This window comes from Hippocampus comes, unplaced genomic scaffold (assembly GCF_001891065.2).
Source record: "Hippocampus comes isolate QL1 unplaced genomic scaffold, H_comes_QL1_v1.1 scaffold132, whole genome shotgun sequence".
Classification (NCBI taxonomy): domain Eukaryota; kingdom Metazoa; phylum Chordata; class Actinopteri; order Syngnathiformes; family Syngnathidae; genus Hippocampus; species Hippocampus comes.
This window is the reverse complement of record NW_017805467.1, coordinates 3,434,289-3,458,409: the sequence shown is the minus strand read 5'-3', so window position 1 is coordinate 3,458,409 and position 24,121 is coordinate 3,434,289. Positions and strand designations below refer to the sequence as shown.

At 40.0% G+C, this 24,121-nt stretch overlaps 1 protein-coding gene across 1 annotated transcript in view; it reads right to left on the bottom strand.

The window, feature by feature from the left end:
• Positions 1-1,509: 1,509 nt before the first annotated feature.
• nek7 (NIMA-related kinase 7) overlaps positions 1,510-24,121 on the bottom strand; it is a 72,017-nt gene continuing 49,405 nt past the window's right edge. Inside the window, exons 6-10 of the mRNA XM_019875335.1 lie at positions 20,994-21,102; positions 19,472-19,579; positions 10,983-11,077; positions 5,127-5,240; positions 1,510-2,280 (exon numbers count right to left, since the gene is read on the bottom strand). Coding sequence (XP_019730894.1) covers positions 2,170-2,280; positions 5,127-5,240; positions 10,983-11,077; positions 19,472-19,579; positions 20,994-21,102 — 537 coding nt within the window. The 3' untranslated portion in view covers positions 1,510-2,169. The remainder of the gene's footprint in view (positions 2,281-5,126; positions 5,241-10,982; positions 11,078-19,471; positions 19,580-20,993; positions 21,103-24,121) is intronic.

Genomic DNA, 24,121 nt, shown 5'->3' with positions numbered 1-24,121 from the left:
ACGCAGCACAGTTCATGTTGAAAATTACCTATTTTAAGGACAAGGGATAATGGGTTTGATAAAGGCATTTGACTTCGGAGACAAAATATTCCTGTCAATGACAATACATTTTTGACTTTAAACACACTTATTATTTTGGGATACTTCTCTTTTGTATGTTTTAAGAGACAATGGCGCGATGGTGCTTTCAGCGTAAATGTTTTTTCAGTAATGTTTGCATTGAGGTGGTTTGTGTGTGTGTGTGTGTGTGTGTGTATATGTGTGTGTGTGTGAGAGAGAGAGAGAGAGAGAGAGAGAGAGAGAGAGAGAGAGAGAGAGAGAGAGAGAGAGAGAGAGAGAGAAGGATTTAGGAAAACAAGCATGGTGTTTTGTTTGTTGAAGGACTTCTGCATGCCATTAAAACGGGCATGCTTATAAAAATAGTTCTTAGTAGCAAATAAAAATCTCTTGCAATTACAAAAATTACCGAAAGCTTTGGTGCAACAGCATTGTGGGTGAAGGTAATAAATATTCAAGATAACCGCCGACACTGAAAATGTTTTACTGTGGTAGGAAGGGGGCAAAGAATTCTGAATGAAGCATGATCGCAACCAAAAATATGATGATACTCGTAAATGTAAATGTTCTTCTGGCTGGGCTTTGAACATTTACTTTCTATGACAAATGGTGAGGATTTAAAAATGGATGTAAACTGCGGGACTTGCTACCAAGCCAATAAAGAAAATGGACTTTCTGATCATTCTAAAAGACAAAGCGGTGCTACCGTCAATGTCGTGCAGTATCACCGTCATGTAAACCAGAGACAGTCAGCGCTCGACACGCATTGTATGTCACGCTGTCGTAAACCTATTTCATGAGAGCTAGAAACTTTGCCATGTGGACAGAGGACAGGAGTTGGGTAAACGTTAGACTGCAATGAACAAACAATGTGGACCAGCCGGTTGTCACAAGGATTAGGTAGGATCTTGGACAAAAAGGAAAACACTTCCTTGAGGTCAGATCCCGCAAATAGGTTGTATTCTCCATGTAGAATAAAATAATACCACCCCCCGCCCAACTGCTTTAATATAATGGCAAGAAACAATGTTTTCAGTGCACCATCCTCGCCATGTTTGTTGAGTGTTTCATCAGGACTGTTTGGGCTTTGTGCAGTGATCCTGACGGACAGATACTACAGATGCTGAATGAACAACATTTAAAAGCAAATGTTGTGCACATCCAGACAAGCTTATCATCTGGTAATTTGCCATGAGCTATACATTGAGTAGACAACATACATACAAGGCAAACATTATCTGTCACAAGGAACACGAGGCAAACGTACTCAGCAATGTCCATCACACCGTTTTAGCAATATAGACAACCTTGCCGGTGGGTCATGAGCATGTTTGCTTATTGTCATTTACTGCTGCGCCCAAACAAAGTCCATGGCAAACCAAGAAGCAATTCTTTTGGTGTTGGTGACAAAGGTAAACAGTATTTTGTGAAACTGTTTTGTTTTTTGTTTTTTTTTTCTCTCGTCATAGTTTCTATTACTCCTTCTCCAGGCCGATTCTTGAAACTCGATGCGTGAGCGTCAGAGTGACAACCATTCAAAATGTTGGGAAAACATTTGCCCGTGTTTTGCCGCCTGCAGTCGACCCTCTGAACCAACCTTGCTTTCCAAACGCTGTACATAACCACCGTGCCGGGCCTCCAGTACCGCTGTAAAAAGTACAACACTTCCATCCAAACCGTCTTATTATTACATCGCTCACTTATGGGAATCATTGTGTATGATCCTCTTTCGTCAAATATTCACTTTATCGCTCCTGTCAAACTTTACGGCATTTGTGATAATTGCGTAACTTAAGAGTGAAAATATTGCTTGTAAAACACTTGGGCATCTTCATGAAGAAAAAAAAAATCGAAGCTACAATATGAACAGGGTTGTACAAGAGACAGATTTGAGGGGGGTTTCATTTCAGCATGCTGTTTACCTTGCGCAGAAAGGGTTTAGGCTGCCAGTCATGTTTACATCCTCCAAAAACCATGTTATAAATGCTGTCCCGCTTATCACAATGAGCACTGGACTAAGTAATTGCATAGAAGCAGATAGATGTGTACACGTCCAGCATGGAAATTGAGAAGGGATGTGTTTTACAAGCTATAGTTTGTGTAATTCCGGGCTTAGCTGCCCTGCGTCAGGTTCTGCATGTGTTTGGCGATGTCGTACACGTAGGTGATGTCTGGCCTCTTCTCCGGGTCGGGGTTGATGCACATATCTACCAAATTCCTCAGCTGAGGGCAAGGTGTGGTTGGTTTGGGGAGGAAAGGAAAAGAAATAATGGCATTAATGAGGATTGATGACACAGTTTTTCCAGATTTCAACAGCTCCTGAAAAGAGAATAAACCCCAGGCAAAGGACAAACGCTTTTGAGGAGATTTCTCCACTATGGTAGCAACAAGGCAACGGGGAAATGGATTGAGTCCACTAATCACTTGCTGGTCGGCAGCATTATACTCAGGTCCACGCTGACACACACAAACACACAGTACTGCCACTCCATTACCAACGCTCACACACGAAGCTGAGCAAAGCGGCTGATTGGAGCAGATAGACAGACAGGCTCGCAGGCGGAACAGCCACCACCATCATTAAAAAAAGAGGAGAATAAAGGATGCAGAGAAAAGGGAAAAAAAAAAACATCTATGCGAGGTCGCTATGGTAACTGTCTGCCAACTTCACGGCTGCTGTTGCAACGGCAGTGGCTCGGACGAGTTCTTGCCGGCCATTGTGTGCATATGTGGGTGCCGGAGTGAGGGGAAGATATAAATTTACATAGTCTGAAAATTAGTACTGCCGAATGGAGATTTGGGTGGGGTTTAAAAAAAAGATGCCGATATGTACAATATTCATGTGCTTCTTTGCACGGCGAGTGGGGTGGGGGAAGTGGTGGAAAGTGTCAGGTGGCGGGTGGAGGGGGAGTGAGAGCTGGTGGAGGGAGGCGGAGGGAGGGGAGGCGGTGGAAGCAGAGACGGAGATGGTTAAATGACACAACAAAGATGAGCAGCTGACAGTTTGCTGCCGATCCTTCAGGAGCATTGTTTACATCCAGACAGGCGCTGTAGGCACCCCCCCTCATCTCCATCCCTCCGTCAGCCCGTCTCGCGCTCCATCATTCGCTCACTCTATCGCTTTGTCTCCCTATCTGCGGGCTGGGGGTGACATGTGGGGCACGCTCCAGCTCCGAGCGGTGGGTGTGCAGAGAGGGAGGGAGGGCTGCTGGACCTATTGTTCATTTCCCACACTTAAAAAAAAAAAAAAAAAAAAAAAAAAAAAACGTGCAAAGACATGAAACACCATGCAATTAGCCTTTGTCAACCTAATGAAGTAAACACCAAAGTGTAATGAAAAGCAGTCTGCAGGAGTTACTGCAGAAACTTCTCACTACCCACTGTGGACTCGTGTATGCAGACACACGGGTAGCAAAGTGGAGACATGGTCATTTAAATGCATGCAATGGCCGCCAGCTTTTACCGACAAGGACACTATTAGCCTGTCTTTATATATACTAAATTATAAAGCATTGATAAAAACATGACTTTCAACAGGGCATTAATGCAACCAACGAAGAATATTAACTTTTTAATACATATTAAAGGTTTTAAGTTGGCGCTAGCTTCATAAAGCTTTTAATAGTCTACAAAGTGAAAGCAAGGTATGTGATGTTTGGTAAAAGGGGGATTTTTCTTTTAACCTTCCAAAGAGCCGGCTTGTGGTTTCGTGCTGCTTTCAAAGTTGAAGCAAAGCGGTCAGTCAGAGAAGACAGTAAAAGGGTCGAACTACGGTGGCTCTGAAGCGCAAAACACATAAAAAAAAAAATCACCAAACACAACAGTAACCCCCCACAAAGATGAATAACAAAAATCCCCGCCCCCCACACAACGACATATGAACAAACAAAAACAAATAGCGAAATAAGATGACACATAACTAAACACAACTGCAAATCAAAAAGCACAACAACAAATAAAAACAACAATAATCTTAACACAACAGCAAATAAAAAGAAAACATTGAATTAAAAAAAAACCAAATATGTTGTCTTTCCTTTTTTGTTGCGTTTTGCACTTCAGGGTCACTGTACAGAGCTGATTTGAACTCTTCACGATACACAATCAGAGGTACACAATCATACAGCCCAGTAAATGTTCCATTTATTCGCATAATGTGAGGTTGTGACCCTGCAGTATTTGTAAAAATCTAAATACATTTGTTGGAAACATTTTTACTCAAAAACAAACTTGGGAGAGGGGGTCAAGCTTCTTGTCGATGTAAATGTGCTTTGGTACAGCCACCTCAAAAGCAGCTTCTCCATAGAAATGTTACAACACATCAAAGTTCTTCTATGTCCGGAAACTTTGATGGAGTTTTGAGACAAATACAGCAAAAATGCTTCCCAACAAAATGACCCCTGCGTAGCCAGCACACAGATGCATAATCCAGTACATTCTCTCTCTCTCACACACACACACACACACACACACACACACACACACACACACACACACACACACACACACACGCACACACACACACACACACACAGACACACACACACACACACACACACACACATGCACGCATCACAAGCAATCAACTACCATGCCATCTTTAACCGCAGCCTGACTGCATTACATGTACGTGCACGAATGAGGCTTTGCAGAATTACGGTAGATAATTTAACATTTAGTGAGGGGAACTTGATCCTCAAGCTGATTTTGTTTCGCCCTAGTTCTGTAGCACGGACAGATGCTTTTGATAAGTTGGATTTCATTTTCAAACGGTTAAAATCATGGCCTTTTCATCATGGAGTAAATGGCATTACAGGGAAATACGCTGCACCAACAGTTGGATGCATTTCAGAAGTAAAATTTAAAAAAAAAAAAGGCAATACAAGTCAAAATCAGTTATATGGCACGTAAAAAGAGAAACTGGTCATTGTTGCTCAAGTGTTGTTTCACTGAACATTTCATATTCATAAGTGTTCACGAATCCAGACTAAAAATCAATGAGACTATCTGAGAAGATACAAAGCTACACCACATAGTACTGACTGCAAGTGATGTATGACATTACTTACTTCCTCTGAGTAATGATCTGATGGAAGCGGAGGGTAGTCGCACTGCTCTATCTTCTTACAAAGGGAGTAGAGGTTCATCTTATCGCCATAGAATGGACTCTGTAGGGCTGCCATCTGAAATATGCAGACAGGAGAAAACAGTGTGAGGACAAGCAGGAAATAATGTGACAAAAAAAATAAACACTTGAAGTGCTGTAGAATTCATGGTTCGGTATGTACCACACTAACGTAACTTAGATTGAAACAAGAGTGGTATGTCACTGAGCTTCGAATGCTTGTAGAGGTAGCGAATGTTGGAGTCATCAACTTTTATGACAAATGTTGATGAAAGACAGGGGGTCGCAAAAAACGTTTACAATAATTTGAATGGTCTCAAACGGTTGCAAAAAAAAAAAAAAAATTCAAACTTGGATGGCGGAAAGAAAAATGTGCAACCATCGCTGCTGAGTGAGATACGACCTTTTGAGACCACACACAAATGTTTGTAAAAGTGTGTAAAAGCGGCTATATGGGACAGAATTGCAAAGATTAGCAACTATTTGTCATGGGTTAGGATCCTTTGGGATTGTTTGACAACTACAAAAGTAGCAGACAGATCTACAGACCCAACCCAATGGAAAGGTGTACGAACGCCCAAACATTCACTTTTGATCTGTCCACCATCAAAGATGGATATATGTAACTCATAAAATTTAACACAAAACACTTCACGACTTGCATGTTGATGCAGGCAGGTCCTTGTCTTTCCGTTTCTCTTTCGCAAACTGCTTCACCACTCCCTTTTGTCATGTTTTCTATGTGAACTAAAATATCGTGGGACAACCACAGCTTTTACTGAAACACTATTTCTAACAGCGTATCTTATGCCACTGCTTCAGGTCCATGACCGAAGATCAGTACTTACAGACAACATAATACAATGTCTTTTTTTTTAACACCACACCTTTTGCGTCCTTAAACTCATCCAAAAAATCAGTTTTATGACCCTCAGAGCATACAGTAAAGTGAGTTGGGGATAGGTGGGCCCACTGGAGAGTGGGAAGTTTTGTTTGGCATCGTAAGTAAGGTTAGTTGTTGCAATGCACAGTAGACTGCTTTTCAATGGTTGCATTTGTGGACGGATACAATTGCTTGTAGGCGTTCTACTGCTAGAGTTTTTCCATTCCACAGTATTGGCCGACAATGGGTCATCTCTGAGTCATACCGTAACCTCTGATCTATAGTACACAGAACAATATTTATTAAATGCACCTATCCTACTTGAAATTTAGACTTTAATTAATAGACAAACCAAAATCGGCGAAAATTTAAATGGAATAATCCGTTTTCTTTTGAATTAAATGGGCCATTGTGTAGCACTGTGGAAGAGCTGAAAGAAAGTGGAGAGGAAAAAGAGTCATGAGGTGAGCGACAGGGATACCAGACTTTGCGGGAGCAATGAAAAAACGCCATACTATGGAGCCCAGATGCACACAAACACAGAAGGGGGAAAACAGATGTGAATGGAAAAGGCAGCAGCATAAGGAGACTTTTACTGCTCTGTGTAAATCGGTCAAGAATTTCTACAGCCTTCCTAATAATAGAAACCTATGCAGTTAACCTCTCTCTTTTAAAAAAAAATTTTTTTAGCGCAACATTTGCATTAGCCCAAGTGCTTTCATTAAGTTGAATATAAGCTGTGTCAGGCCTAAATGTTTAACAAGTGATGAAATACATTGAGTTTCAAATGATTATGCATAAATGATCTGAGACATCCTGTATTTGATAACTCGTCACCAGCGTAATTAATGAAGAACTACTTCATGAAGCTGTTCCACATTATTTATTATACACGAGAGAAAGTGATTAAGCGAGTCAGTTTGTATACATGATTGCTTTTGAGATATTCAATGTTTTTATTTAACAAAGGTTTTTAAAATGTGCACATTTTGACATTGGTCTTCTCTTTATGCTACAACGTTGAGCCTTCTATTATGCAAATCATGTTTCATGGAGAAAATCAAGCAAAAATTCAGAAAAATTGACAATATTAGCAATTAAGAACACGCTTGTTTCACCTTTGAGAGCATAAACAACAAGCCTTTTGATGAAATGATCAATCAATTAATTGTCAAAAATATCAATGTCTCTCAAATGAGGACCAATTCAAAGAAATTTCATTTTTGGACTCAGCAGCCCAGAATGACTCAAAAATCATTCAAATCTTCCTAATTGTTGGGCAGGGTACAAAAGGATGGCAACAAATCGGGACCATATTATACACAAGTACAGAGAGAGAAAAAAAGCAGGATTCACTGTTTTATCCTTCCAAAACACTTTTCCACGCACCGCTCAAAACTTTCAGCCATGCACAAAGTCCCGAAGATTTTGTGTGTCCGCTCTATAAGGTACTTATTACTCCAGACCTGTTTTTTTTCCCAACGAGGAGCACAGTGGCCCTGAAGCTGAAATTTTACATAATTCAGGGCGTGCACAGGCGCGCGCACGCACACGCGCGCGCACGCACACACGCACGCACACACACACACACACACACACACACAAAAATATTCAAGATTTTTTTTTTTTTTTAATGCAAATTTACAGGTTGCATATATGTGTGAGTAGAAAAAAAATCACATACACGGTCTCAAATTTTAGGAGCAAAATGTCACCATTTATGATCAGTCTGAAGCCCTGAACTCCCGCGAGACTAATTATTAACTCTTCAGGAATGACCTGACTTATACATATCAACCTCACAATTAAAAGTAACACTAAATTGCTCGCCATTAAATCAGTTCACTATTTAATCAATTCATTCCAACCTGAAATGCCAACAGTCCAGTGAGGTGTGAGACATTTGCACTAAATGTCAAACAAAGATCCACTTCCAGTTTCACTACCACTAAACATTCTCATTTGCTGTAAAAAAAATAAAAAAATACAGAGCATAGTTGTCAAACATGTAGAGGAAAACTGTCTTTCAGAGGAGTCTTTCTGATTCGTTGAACTAAACATGCTGACTACTTGCTGCAAAAGTTCATTTCAATGCCATGGAAGGGACCACGTTGACTCTCTCAGTGTCTGCCTTTTGATTCGGTAGAACACAGTGCATGTTTTTGAGTGCTGGTGAGTGTTTACCAAAAATATACACTTCAAAGTAAGTAAGACAAAAAGAGAGGGAGACTGAAACAGACGCACAGGGGGATGTGGTGGTTGGGAGGTGGGGGAGGATATGCCAGCAGCAGATACCAGAAGGCAAAGGGTTAAACAAGACCCCAAACGTATTTTCATGCATCTTCTACTTTTGACAGATGAAAAATGTCAACTGTCCTGTTTTTATTTGGGAGTTTTTGCACTATTCATCTGCTTCATTAGTGTCTGCTGCTCCTAGCCCCTGACAGCCGCTGGCCCCCCTCGCGCGCACACACACACACACATCGAGATGCACGCCACACAAACGCATACTCATTTTTTTCAGTGTCACTGCAACGGCTTAGATGATTGACTCACTGTCTGACCTCTGAGGCCCCGGTTTGTTTGTGTGTGTGTGTGTGTGTGTGTGTGTGTGTGTGTGTGTGTGTGTGTATTTTGAGAGAGAGAGAGAGAGAGAGAGAGAGAGAGAGAGAGAGAGAGAGAGAGAGAGAGAGAGAGAGAGAGAGAGAGCATGGTTCATTGATATTCGAGAAAGATTCAATGCGAACGCATGCCTGCTGTCTAAAGGGGTGTGAGTCGTCAGCGTTAGAACACGCAGACACACAAAGAGAAGCAGTCTCCGCTTTTCTTCAGCAGGGCTTTTCCTGAACCTTCACAAAGTCCGCAAACCTCCTTGTTTAATCAACACTAATTCAGTCGGGTCTTTTCTGCCTCTTTCAGCGGCTGCGGAAGCTTCTCCGGCTATCCATGAGGGCTGTTCACACTTAACGATTTTCAATACCTTCAAATAATAGCAACTAAACGTGCGTATGTCCGGTACCACTCTCTCTTACACACTTGCGTCTGTGCACGCATTCTGTCCAAGTTAAGAAAGCATGACTTTTTTCATGTACACATTGGTCCTTCGTGTTTCTTTAGGATGACATTCATCAAGGAACAAGTCAGAGTGTCTGAGGACTGTTATTACAAATACACCTACTCCCGGTGGAGCAATGATTCCCAAAGTTTGACATATTAATAACAAAGGAAAGGCTGAGGGTGGGTTGATTAATTCTCAGGACCAGAATCTATATGGTGTTCCAGTGAGCAGGACTTTGTAAAATGTATCTCAGTGTTTGATATATTGGTGTGTTCATTTTAGAGAAATAATTCAATTTTTTTAGCAAACGCATCAGTTACTACTTTTCTTCTCTACCATGAGGCTGTACTCGAAAGAGAAAACAAATCAAATGCCACAAGTGATGAGGTCATTTTAAGTAGGTTACATAATTTTTTTTTAAAAAGGGTAAGTACTTAGAAAAAGTAATAAATACTTTGTAAAACGTTTAAAGGAGGCTCACATTTTTTCTTAAAAAAAAAGTCCACCATCAAAAACACAGACTTAGCCGTGGGGCAGCTCATCACATGTAAATGCAAGTTGCTGAGAACCAAGGATGCTGGGTCTCGTAAAGCCAACATCAATACATATACTATAGTGGGGGTGCAATGAGACTCATTTGAGAGGGATAACTGGCCGAGCTACATAAAAAGGTAATCTGCTCCTCTACTAAAATCATGTGTTGGTGTCAATTGTGTGTGTCAAAAGGCAAACTTGCGAGTTAAGTACATACCAATCCAAAAATGTGGCATTTTTCCCAGTGACAGGAGGAGACAATGTTGGGAGGTGATAGTTTTCATCAACTGATGTTGAGCAAACTCCGCCTCCTTACCTTTCATGTCACCCTGGCAGACATACGACTGCTGTTATCACAGAGGAGGGGTTTGGCTCAGGGGCACATGGAGGGTCAAAGAACGTAATGAGGGTGGACACAAGGAGAAAGGGATGAAACAGAATGGAAGATGAAGATAGACGCTGATACAATATGACCAGGTATTGACAGACCCTTCGGACTTCACCAAACCCGCAGGCATAAAAATGGAGGTGGTAGGTGGGGGGGGGAGAAAAAAAAATAAACAACGGTGCTTTCAAACGGAGCTGTTGTCCATGTGGGCAAAAGCACAAACCAGCACAACTGCTACCATGTTCAGAGTGAGATCAATGAGTACCAATGGGATCCTTCTTGGATGTCTCTGTGAATTCCTGATGCCTGTAGGTTAAGTGAGGAAAAGGGAGCCACGCAGAGGGAATGGAAAAGAAGGGAGCAGAAAAGAGTAGAGAGGAAAGGAGGAGGGAATGCGCTTCCACACATTGTGGATGCCCTTTGGGCCCAAGCAGTTTGGGCAGCAAGGGCCTGTTCTTCAAATGGCATATTATGCATGGTGTGATGTGCAGGGCTTGGGAAATCTTCATCTCCACAGGCTTCTTGCATGGCCTACCTTGACCTGGTGGATGGTGCTGTAGTTCTAGGAGGTCTTCCATCTCAAGCACCAACGATCCCCTTTGCTTCTATGAGCTGCCCCGTTCCACTTTACATCTCATCTTCCTTCCTCTATTTATTTTTTTTGTCTGGGAGAAGGTCGACCCCTTCCTGACCCTTTATTATGTAGGTCTTTTTAGATACAATATAAATGAATTTCCGATTCCATGTCACCTCAGATCCAGACCCAAAGTAGCAACCGCACAGCTAGCTATATCGGCATGCATGTATGCCCACATGACCATAGGAAGATTATTTTCATCACTGTAATGACTCATTACTTTTTGTGTAGAATCCTGCCGTAGCCTTGAACACAGACTGGGTACCGCGTTTCTACAAAATATATTTGTCTGTACTTTACCTCGTAGAGCAGGCATCCTAGTGACCAGATGTCCGATTTGAAGTTGTATCCGTTTTCATGTATCCTCTCCGGTGACATGTAGTATGGAGTACCCACTCGATGATGGAATGGTACACAGAGAGATGGAAGTGGAAAAAGAGAACAGGAGGAACAGTGATTATTACCATTTTGCATTGCTTACCGCGGTTTATAGACCTCGTGAAGTACGCTCACACAGTCAAGGAAAGCGGACAAGGAAAAAGCCGTCTTTTCAACCATGACAAGTTCAGAGGTTGGAACACTCCAGGAATTTTCGTAAGAGTGCAAGTAAGGCAAACTACAGGGAGTCATTAAAATATATGGCCCCTATTAATTATTAGTCAGCTCAAGTAAGATGATATTTAAAGGTTGCATATAACCATGCGCGGCCATAAAGTGCATATGATTGTCAAAGCATGACAACGTTGTATATGCATGCACAGCTGACACGAAATATACATAAATCAGTTTTGATTAGTGGCCTTGGTAATGATCTGAAACAGCAGCTATTGAAGACGCCCCAGGAGCACTGATGGAGCCTTAAAAGGAGGCCCATTTCTGGTTCTGGTTTGGAAACTCAAGAATCTAAGACTACCCTGACGACTGGCAGCTTTCCAGAGAATCAGACCTTCACCCAACTGGACTCCAACAGGAACCACACAGCTTTACATCATGTCTGTAAGACACCGCAACTGGCTTTATAGATTCACTGCATTCTTAGTAGAGTTTGAGAGGCTGCTTTTTGCATTCGCTTTCTGTTTGCTGGCAGTTCCCATGTAAAAGTCGACCAAGCACATCCAGCAGCAGTTTTACATTACAGTAATCACATATGGTCGGGCGTTTTACGAACATGTACTCCTTCCACATACTCTGAAGGCAAACCTATGTGGAAACTTGGAGCAATCGAGCAAGTCCACATTTTGTCTTGAACAACACTAGTCCTCTATATGATATTATTTTCATAAAATTATGTAATAATGTGTTCTTTCCAGTCCCTCACTCTGGAAAAAAAAAAAAAAAAAACCAATTTCTGCACTGCACCAATTTGTCCAAAACTGTATTGAGCAGCCCTGAATGGAGTTGCTGAAATGTACAATTTGACTTTTACAATTTATCTTTCATTATAGTTCTTTTTTTTTTTTTTAAATACAGACAAATGATATGTGGCCAATGTTTTCACAAAGGTCTCCAGAAGCTGCCAATTTAGAGGGTGTTTCATTTGGAAGGTGTTTGAGCATAGAATTTCAGTAAAAACAGAAATGTACAGACAAAATGCACAATAGGAAGTGTTTCGGAGTGACCCAAGAAAAAAACAAGAGATTGTGACATTGGATGGTGGTGTGGTATCAAAGATATGAAATGCATCTGCAGTACACAGACCTTTCTAACAAAGACAGAAGTCTTCAGAGTTCGTACAAAATAAACAAGTGGTGTTTGCGCACCAATTTCCGGAATGAAAAAAAAACACGTATTTTTTCAAAATGAATAATGAAGTGTTACCCGTTATTTAAAAAAAAAAATAAAGGAAAAAAAACCTTCGGCAGCGGTAGTGAGAAAGCTAACTTGAAGAGCGGAATAAAGAGGAGGCTCTAATTGGTCATCGGGCTGATTTTATAGCATGTGCTCACGTGTGAGGTCTCATGATACGGTCGAAACAAGCTCCCCTAACATTCATTATTAGCTGATTAAAAAAAAATCAGTCTTTCGTATGCAAATGGTTGCATGAAAAGAAAACCGCACCGGGTTGAGCCTGCTTCAGCATGCTAAATCAAGTTATTCATCTAAATGAATTGAAAGTCATGTTGGGATTGATTTCAATGATTGCCCATGACTAGGACCATACTGTATTTTTCATAAAACAATTTAAGAGAGGTAGAAGGTGAGATGTAAATTACTGTTAATTAAGTCAACAGATGAGCAAATGACTGATTAAAAGTTCTTGCGCAAATTATTATTCCTGATTTGTAAATGGCTGCAGTTTCAATACGTAGTACATCTTGGGTAAAAGATGCGCATTTCACGTGTTCCTTGAAGGCCGAGCCATCATTATTTGTGCGTACGAGTGGGCTGAGGATATTCTTAAGTTGTTCGCAGAAAATGTAAAAATTCAAGTATGATGAATGTATTGATGAATCACACAATTGTATGCACTTTTGCTGCACTGTGTGCATACACATGGTTAATAAATGAGACCTGTTGATTCTTATCAAAGTTTAGGAAAAGTGTTTTTTTCCACAGAGGTTACCTTCTTTATCACTCAAATTCGATTTGTCTTTTTTTTTAAACAGAGTTGTGTGACAACAACAAAAAATAACTTAAAAAATGCACAGCTGTAAAAGGTTTTTGGATGGAGACCATTTGACAGTCGATCAGATTATGTCTGTTATTTTCTTTATTAAATAGCATCTTTCATACACAAGGTACTCAATATCTGCTTCACATAATTTTAAGTGGAACATTTAAAAGCTTTGACCAACAAAACCGTTAAAAACACTGAAATCAACTTGAAATAAAAAGTAGCTTACTAAAATGACTAAAACAATGAACAGAACAAGATTTTGGAAAAAAAATGATTTTATTTATGCTTTAAAAGACCTCAGTCATCGGTAAGAGAGGAAAATTGGTTTTAAAAGCATACACTTGGGGCTAACTTAACCTCTGCTGGCGGCTTACTCTATTTGCATGCAGCATGACAGCTAAATGCTGCTTCACCAGGTTTGCTTTAAACTCTGGGCTCCACTGTTTTGTTGTTGTTTTTTTTTTGTGCAGGTTTTGACAGATTTTGACATTTTCAGGAATCACAGCAGCCAACCTCGAGTCTGTTGTAGTCACGTGCAATGCATTGCTTTTCCTCATTCTTATTTTGACACGACCAGTCTATCCAACTTTGCTGCTAGCTTTTATAGAATAAGCGTCCATTTCTAGACATATTTGTCTAAATCATCACATTCATCTCCAATAATCTTCCCAGAGTAATCCAGCTTGTGTTCTGCTTTTAGTGAATTTTCTCATTGCACAGTTCACATCGTTAACGCTGCCCTCATTAAAGGTGTTAATTACAGGTGTATTATACTACATATTACTGCCTAACGTCTTTTAATGACTACATCATCTTTCTAGTTGCTTTCCTGTTTTCTGTTTCTCACTTTTTTGGCCGAAGCCCACACTGCAGATGATGTTCTGCTCACAAAAGCTGTTAAAGTGTCATATATTGTATACTCGTGTGTAGCTTTTTCACACATACTGTGGCATGGAACGTGCTTAAAAAATTTATTAGACGACCAATCATAAACAGACCATCCAGCGTCATTAACTGTTTTTTGTGCACTCTTTCATTTTCAACCAGATCTCTACCTGACCATTTTGAACAGGACTGGGGAATAGCACACGGAATTCACCTTTTTAAATTTTAGCCGGCTCACTAGGCTTCTCAGAGTTGACACCATTTTGCATTTTTTCATAATTAATGGGTTATATTTATATATTAGCGTTAAAAATATGATTTGGGTCAAGCACAGTACAGTATTACCTATTACATCAGCAAAAGTAATGCTTCTGTTTTCTTAATTATAAATGCAGTTATTTTATGGCAGCTCTGGCACAAACCTGACACTGGGTGATGGCCTAACAAATTTGTTGAGCGCTATATGTTGCTGTGGACAGAGTTAAAGCGCATGCACACATACATCAGGAGAGGAAAGCGACATTTTGTGTGTTATTAGAAGTAGCCTGGGCGAGTGTACATAAGATGAAAAAGGCTGTTGAGTGTTAATTTTAAAGCTTCTTAGCAGACTCAATGGCTGGACCTCCACTGCATTGGTGACTGAGCTTATTATAGAGCCACACTGGGACAGCTCTGTGCAAACATGCTCAAATATATGGCTCCTCCCACTCATCCTTTACTTCCACTGCCATTTTTCCTGCCATTCCGTTTTCCAATTGCTTTGCTTTCTCTCTTCTTTTTACTGTAAAATAGTCAGATTATTTTCCAGCACTGGACACATTATGCCCTTCTTTCTCACAGTTTCTTGGCGATCGACACCTCCATTTCTTTTGCCCCATCTTCAATCTGTCAGTAGACCCTGACTTCACTTTCTTCTCTTTCACATCCCTACACTCCACACACCTCGGCTGTGTCAAATGGTAGAAGAACAAAGCTGGGGGAAGAGTACGAGAGAATGACAAGAAGAGTGTCTGCTACTTAACAAAACGTATTAAAGACACAGAATAGTAATAGGGGTGAAGTGATAAAAAACGTTACAAATATAGTGTGGGTACAGCTGAAAATTTGCTGCAAGGAGGGCTTCTCGTGCATGGAAATACGTGAAGGGATGCGCGAGTACCAATACCAGGTCTGGGTAGGTATGGAGTACTGGCAAAGGCTGCTAATATCAGTTACCGATACTTAAGACACCCTCTTGTGGCTATTCTACAATCAAGAACTAAATGGCATGCATGGCTGACAGAACGTTTTTTTTACAGGGAGGCGCATCCATGTCAATCCTCTCATATGCTCATTAGGATGCAATTTCTGTAAGTATATGTGTATGCTTTCTGCACTGTGTGGTTAGTGTATGTGCAATGGAGCACGCCATTTCTGGTAGCTGTACAACATTAACAACACCTGGCGGTTTACTCACCCGCGCAACGGGTTCTTCGGCTAAGATTTTGAAGTTTGCACTCTGTAATCCTCCAGTGATTTTTAAGGTTTCATCTGGCCGTGTGTCACAGAGCATGTCGTCAACACCAGGTAGTAAACAATGTCGGAATCTCTGCTAAAAAATCTGCACTGGACAGCCTGTATGGGTCGATTCGGCCACAAAGAGTAACTTTCTGCCAGTATTGCTGTTTGAGATTAGTTGGCAAGTTGTCAAAATACTGTGTGTGCATGCAACGCGTGTGACATACCCCCAAAGAAGGCTGCGGCAGAAAAAAAAAAGACATCCCAGAATGCATTGCTCTGAACTGCGTGCCAGCGACCTACACGTTTGTTTGTCAACTCAATTTGGGTGGTATGATGACTTTCTCGATTACGGTATTTCAGTATATCAATACATACTTTACACATTGACTTTCATTTACTGAGAAAAGCAGAATGTTGCGACTATGCAGTGCATTAACAAGGCCGATTGTTTCTGTTGAATGCAGTGAAGGCAATATTGTAGCGCTTTTTTGTGTGTGTGTGTGTGTGTATTCTACAGGGTGCCATATTCACAGGTTGCCTGCTTTTTGTACTTGTACAGGTATATACATATATTTTGTTGTATGAATGGCATTTTTCCTCTGGATGGTTGGCATTTTATTATATTTTATTTTTAGTCCATTTAATCCATCCATTCGTTATTTCAACCGCTTTATCCTCACGAGAGCCCCGAGGATTGGGGCCTATCCCGGGCAGTAGGCAAGGTACACCCTGAACTGGTTGAGATATATTATATTATTTTAATTAGGTTAAAAAATTGATTTACCAATATCGGCTGATGTGAAATACTTCCCCAGCCCTATTTTCTAACTTTACAGTGCCAATATTAACAGTTAGTAGTATTATTTTATGCTTCAATTTATTTTGAACAAAGACTATATCTTGGGAGTTGTCTGTTTTGTTTGACACTTGAATCCCAAATCAGAGTGACTTGTTTGTTTTATTTTGAAGTTAAATTCTCTTTTGCGGAGCGATTCTTTTGCCTTTTGCCATCAATAAATTTTTTTTCTTCAAAATTACCTGCCATTGGCTCGATATGTTATGCATCAAATGTACTAATGGTATACATTACTTGGTATCAAGAGTAGCGCACTCCCCTCTGGTATCGGTCTGAAAAAAAAAATGGTCTTGAATCTTTCTGAATATTTTGAAATGATGAATTCATAAACGTTGACGCAAACATGGCTTCTTTGATACTAACGTTAATAACTATGTATTTTATGTGTCTATTTTTGTGAGATGACATCCAAGTAGCTTTATATGATTGATTAGGAATGGGATGGAAAGGGGTTGCCTGTCCCGGGTCAGCCTAAAGAGGGTGCTGTGGACTTAACGTTTAATGGCCAATTGCAGACATTTTCACAGCGATCATGAGAGTCACACTTTTTCCACAGTCTGTGCTGCTGCTGCCACTGCACTGTGGCCTGGAATAGCATGCTGAGTGTGATAATAACACTTCGACATCGGAAAGTGAGACAGCGTGAATGACAGTGGAATATGTTCAACATATTCCAATCTACTTAATTTAAGCAGCCATGAGGCTGCCAGAAAGGTTTTGGACAGCTCCTTTGGACATCTCTGCAGGCCAAACTGTAACCAGCGCATATCTCTATTCCAATGTAAGGTCTTATTGATAGACATTTTAAGGTTGCTTTACAACATGACCAGAGAAGCAAATGTAATTTCTTAACACAACTAAAATTAATAGCATCTGTTAAATTACCGTCATTTCTGGAACATTGACTACACTTAAGACACACCAAAAAAAAAAAATGTACATACAGTATATAATCCACACTCCTCTATATGCCGCAGGTGTTCATGTTGTAACATTAGATATTCACATGAAAAGATTTTTTTAATTAACACACGCCCATGTATATTACCCACCCGTCCCTTGCAGTCACCCCACCATGCCAAATAAATAAATACATAAATAAATAACTACCTTCAAAAACAGTTTTGTTTTTTTTTCCTACTGTTTCATGTTTCACACGCTCCCGGATACTTTTTCAGGTATCCACACTGAAAAAGTGAAGCATTTTCCGCATTGTCATATGACACGTGTTTTGGTGCAAAGAAATCTTATTTTGCTAACAGTTTCGGCTGTCATAATTTTTACTGCTCATCAACAATCATGATGACCTGCAAGTGCATTTGTCCCCTGAGTCAAGGCAAAAAACAAGAAAACGATCGGAAATCAAACAAACATGTTTTGTTTTGTTTTAAATTAAAGTGGCTTCCCCAGGCAGCGTCATTTCACAACACTCTTGCCTTGGGAAACATTGGAGATGTTCAGCGCACATCCATGACTATTTTTCTTCATTGTTTTGTGACGTCACAAGAGAGGGCTGCAACACAAACTTATTTAATAAAGCAGCGACACAGTTCACTGAACCAACAGCAAGTTATAACATTGGAAGCATGTCTCCAGGAAGGAGCCATCTTGGAGTCGACCTATTACCATAATGACCATACACAAGACGCACCGGATTTTAAGGCGCTCAGTGAGCTTTTAAGAAAATGGAAGACTTTTTGGTGTGCCCTATAGTGCGGAAAATACGGCACTTCCTATTAAGGACTTGATCACAAATGGAGAGTTTCCTACTTCCCACATAATTCTGTGTTACTGAGTTGTAACGAGTGAAATCTAATTTTAGCTTCCTGAACAATCTCAAACAAAATGTTTCATAACATAGTTATAACATTGTGTGAGTGTTGGGACAGGAAAAAAGGAAGGGAAGAATCACGCCAAAGGACAATATACAGCAGTCTATTTTTTTGTCGTACCTTGATAATCACCTTGATAATTATACTTGTTGATTTTTTTGAAATGTAGCATTTGATTTTTAGTGTTTTACAGTATTGAAGGCAAAATTCATCATGTGTCAGCCAGGAGGCACTAATTAAAAACTTAATATTTAACTGATCAATCCATGCAACCTTTTGACATAGCAAATTAACTGTGATGGTTTAGGGTCACAGTGATAAACGGCAGTAAGTGCAGGCAGTTTACAAATTGTTAAGTGGCAGATTACCGTTTTAAACACCTGCACACCTTTGAAGTGAGGAAGAGGCGCACGGGGGTCTTTTTGTGTTGAACCCCATGTCTACTTAAAAGCGAAACAAATGTCTTGGTCTGTTCCTTTAGAAATTAATTATCACTCAAACGTCTCAATCGGATACTGGCTTCACTCCAAAAGATTCACGGTACATGGCTCATAGTACATCCAACATCCAACTCATTATAGAAGAATATAACAGAACATGTGGTTCCAACCTGTCAATTTGTCTCCGGTTTAGTGCCCCTTTTTTGTGTGCACAAGGCCAACGTCCTAATTACTATAGCTTCTCATATCTTCAAAGAAAAATACTGTGTCATCAGATTTTATTTCCTATGGCAAACATGCACCCACTTAATGCTAATAGTAACTTTGATTGTAAAGTTTGCCAGCTTGCTTTACAAAACACAGCCCCTATCTGACCGTGTGTCAAATGCCTGTACTCTGTATCCATCTGTACAGGGGTTAAAGGGCAATGCAGCAGGAAGTGACTAAGTGGCCTATGAAGCTGTTGGGCACAATTCTGAGTAGGCAGCATGGCTAAATGACACATGGCTCTGCTCTCACCATGGCTAATGAAACACATCCAACTGCAGGTGATTACTGCGGTGTTGCCTTGTGCAAGTGTGTGTGTATGCATTTAGCTGCACAAACATAAGAGTGTATTTCTTTCATTTCCAAGAACTTGTAAGATTGCTGTGAATTACCTAGAGAGTGAGCGGCCGTGGTTTTGGAGCTGAAGAACCGCCCCAGTCCCAGATCTCCTAGCTTCACTACTCCTGTAGCTGTGATGAATACATTGGCTGGCTTGATATCTGAAGAAGAAAGGAGTTAGGTTAGGCAGATACTTAAATGATACTGGAACAAATTCTGGTCAGTTTGTTGCTATCAAACTCAAATTCCTGGGATGTCAACGTGATATTCTACAATGACATGATGCCAGCCTGTTTCATTTGAGAAACTGTGTGTACCATTTACTTTTGAAAATATTGATTTCAGTAACGTTAGTCAGACAAACCATCTCCGTGTTTTTGGAGTAATGTTTGATATATGATGATGCACATCAGCCTTTGAAATTTATTAACTTGGTCCAGTGTAATTATTAAGCGGCTTTCCACAGACCTCCTCTCTGTAAAGGGGTCTTTAAAGCCCTGAGCTCTCGATTCATTAGCGTCCCAATACTCTAATCAAAGACAGTCTAACGGAAGTCTATCACACTTGTATGTGTGTGTGTGTGTGTGTGTGTGTGTGTGTGTGTGTGTGTGTGTGTGTGTGTTTCTAGGGACTTAATTTGACTGAGTGCTATTGAACACACATGGCTCCATGAACACTATGTTCTTTTGGCCGATGGAACTACTTGTACAAAAACAGCATTGTGAATTAGCATTTTTTTAAAAGCATTATTTCTGAATGAAATTACATTGTTTAGGGTGGTTTAGGTTAAATTCTTGCTGAGATCAATGAATTATTATATTGAAATATAATTAATTGAATATGAAAAGCTAACAGTCTTTTCTGCAACTGTCATTCTAAATTCTAAATCCAAGTGATCCTTTATACACATTTGTGCAACTCAAGTGAGAAATGAACTGAAAATTAAAAACTACAACAAAAAAAATTAAGTCATTTAAAAAAAAAAAAAGTAACCAGGGTTTTTCCTGCATTCAAAATTGCAGCAATATGCAATGCAGCATGCTATTGCAGCACAGGTGCGCATGGACTACAAAGCACTTGAAGGGTGCATCAAAATAATCTATGAGTGTCTCAAAAAAAGTGGCCCCAGCAGACAAGCCATGAGTCCATCATTCTCCGATACAAGTTTTAATAAACGAATGCTGTATCATGATAATAGTCATATTCTTATTGGAACTCTTAACTTAAAGCATGCTTCCTGTAAAAGAAAGTGAGTCCGCTGAGTTTACAGAGTACATGCGGTGGTGCATGGTGAGGATGGAACCATTTCTGCCTTAATTTGAGCCACGCAAACCCTGATAACTAAACAAAACAACTGCAACAGGACATTTGAAAAATTATTATTACTATTTAACAGTGATATTTTAGCATGGAAAAAAAAGTCTAATTTTAGTGAATGGACGTTTTTTACGTACTGGTGTATTAGCCATAACAGAAATATATAACTTTGGGCAGCTGTGGCATAAACTTTAAATGAGGTGACTGTCTAATAAATTTGTTCAGGACTGTACGTGGAGTGTTTTTCATCAAGTCTACCTCTGTGCATGACTCTCCGGGAGTGCATATGCTCAAGTGCGCTGCAAAGCTGGACAAAGTACTTCCACACAGTTCTTTCCGGGATTAGCCTCCTCTGCTTCTTAAAGTGCTGTGAGAGAAACACACACACAAACACACACAAAATAATTACGTGAGAAGAACATTCAATACAAGATTTTAACAACTGCAGAAACGTTGCCCTGAATACAGTTTTAAATATTGGCCCATAGTGCATATGCCTATCCGGGATCCCTCCTCTGTGTTTAATGGGACCCAGATCGATTTCCTCTCATTCGGTCCCTTTCCTCAGTCTCTTCTCATTTTCTCTATGGCCTTCAATAGAAAGCACATGCGCTCTCAGCAACAAAGGCAGGAAATGTGTGGTACCTTCCAAAACTCCCCCATCTGGCATATAGTTCTTTTGTGAAGTACAGCTTTCAGTGGCACACTGTAACAGTTGTTGTTATTGCTGCTTTTTGTTTTGTTTTTTTGAAGTTTATTTTGGAGGGCAGAACTGATCGGACTCATCCAGCATGTGGTCGCTTATTAAAAAGTAAAATAACAGACAAAGCTTCAGCGAACAATATTTTGGCACACCAATCACGAGCTACAGTCCTGCTTCAAGAGCAGTAAGTAAAATAGCTGAGTTCAATTTAGGGTTTCATTGTCTTTATTTTTTCATTTTACCACATTGTCTACACATATTTTCTTGCAATAATTTAGTCAAAATTTGTGATGTCAGCAGTAACATAATAGTGCTTTCCTTTTTTCGTACCCTGCCATTTGTATATCAACTGCAGTACCTCAAGGTAGCACCCGTTTTGGTGCAACTGTATCAATGGAATGAAACGGGGGAGGGGAGAAAAAAAAACTTTGCTAAAGATGTCATCATCTGTAATATAGTAACTGCCCTATACCACATTGCTGACCTTACACAGCACAATCCACTTCTTGTTGAATTTATTTGTGAGTCACATTTGTCATGCCAGTTGTACTAAAAAAAAATAATATTCATGCAACTAGTGCAGCGATTACCATGTTGTCTACAAAAACAATAGTGGAAAGACAAACGATAAATGTTCCCTGTTCCACACCAGAAATTGAAACACTCAGTGAAACTGTGATTGGGGTTTGAAAGCTTCTTGGCTCTTATGGTCCCACAAAAATGAAAAGTTTTATTTATTTGTCCACCTATAGCACTCTGAATAGAATATTACTTTGTTACCATGTATTCAAGTTGGTATTTAGGTACTTTGTGACAGTCAATTGGCCTTGTCAAGGCAAAATAAAAGCGAGGGTTGTTAAAAGTTCCCCTATCACTTTTTTTCTTCTGTATAATCTTTGATATCCTTTTATTAGGTTTGCAAGATAATTTCAGCTGGAAATGAGCAGGATGTCCTTTTTCAGTTATTTCTGTTGGTCAGAAATAACTGAGTTTGAACAATCCGTTATCTCATTAAGATTCAAAAATATTCCATTTGTACATATGCTTTGCTCCAAGTGGGTCTCTGTTCCTGTTAATTTGATCTGGAAAACAGACGTCCTGTGACGGGTTAGTTACCGATATGTGGTCATCTTGTGGCCAACATGTCTCACTTGTGTTGGCTCCACATGGCAAATATGACAAGGCAGTGTTTGAATGCTTTCGTTCAGCCAACCTCCACAGACGATGCCCTAAAAACGCACAATTCTGGTTCCGAAACGTTTAGGAGTTTCACCCCAAATAAATGGAAGCAGTTAAATTCCTCAAGTCCTCTCAGAATGAGAGAATGAGTTGAATATTGAGACACAAACCTAAGTCACAATGTCGGTGAATTGAAATCCGAGCGTTTTGCAAGCAAGCCTTTGCCTTTTATCGGCTATTGCATCCAATACACGAACCACACATATGTCATCCTTAAAACAGGACACAGACTCATTTTGACAAATGTTATGCAGAAAACTGTGGAAAAGACGTATTGGAGTGCCAAATTTGAATGAATTATTCAAAAAGCCAAGTATATGAAATCAGGCTCCAAAATCATGAAAAATAGAGCCCTGCTCAAATTTTTCAGACAGTGGTTGTGTCCACCGTATGTGACGAAAACACAGCAGTGACTCAATGCTGCCTTTCAAGGACCAAAGTAGTATTACAGGTTTGGCTTGGTCTCATTTGCTTGTTTCGCACCTTTGAGTTATTTTCATGTATGACAATTAAAATGCAATTAGTTGGAATAGCATCTTATTGTACAAGCAACAGCACAATAGATAAATACAAAGACAGACATTTTGGTGAAGTCGACGGGTGAACAGCCCGACTGAACAAAGAAAGAAAAAAAGAAGAAGATAATAGCGGTAGATGGAAAGAGGAAAGGATAGACCTTGGCCTATATCCTAATAAAGCCCCACTAAGAAGCCATTCTTCCCTTGCCCTCCATTTCCATATCAGAGAACTGTTTGATGTCAATGGGGGAGCACAGAAATGCCCACCACCAACCCAACCGTTACTCCTTTCACGGCAAACACTGCACATGCAATATTCTGTCAGTGCATGCAAATTCAGCCATTTGATTTCATTTGGATTCTGAAATAACCAAAATAAGATTCATGGAAAATTAGAGAAGGAATGACACAGGAATTCAAAGAAATAATGAATGAAGCAAATAGTAAAATGCATGCATTTGGCATTATTCTGTTTAGAACTGCAACACTATCAATGTTCACTAATATGTGGCTTTGCATTGGAAATAACTACTAATAACAACTGATTTGTAACTGAAACTGTATTTAAATCCATCCGTTATTTGATCCGCTTATCTAGACGAGGGTTGCGGGCGTGTTGAGCCTACCTCAGCTTTCTTCGGGGAGCAGGCGGGGTACACCCTGAATTGGTTGCCAGTGTGGTACATAATGTTAACTTGCACATCCAACAGTGATTGGTAACAATTTAACGAATAAGTTTTAAGTGTTACTGTTATGAAATGAGGCCTGTTTGGCCTATACAGTATAGCATGGTGTGCATTTGAATGCTTTGTGGCGGTCCATGACCTACTGTAAAGGTTTATACATATATATGTATATAAATATATATATATAAATGTTTAACACACACACACACACACACGTTTATATATATATATATATATATA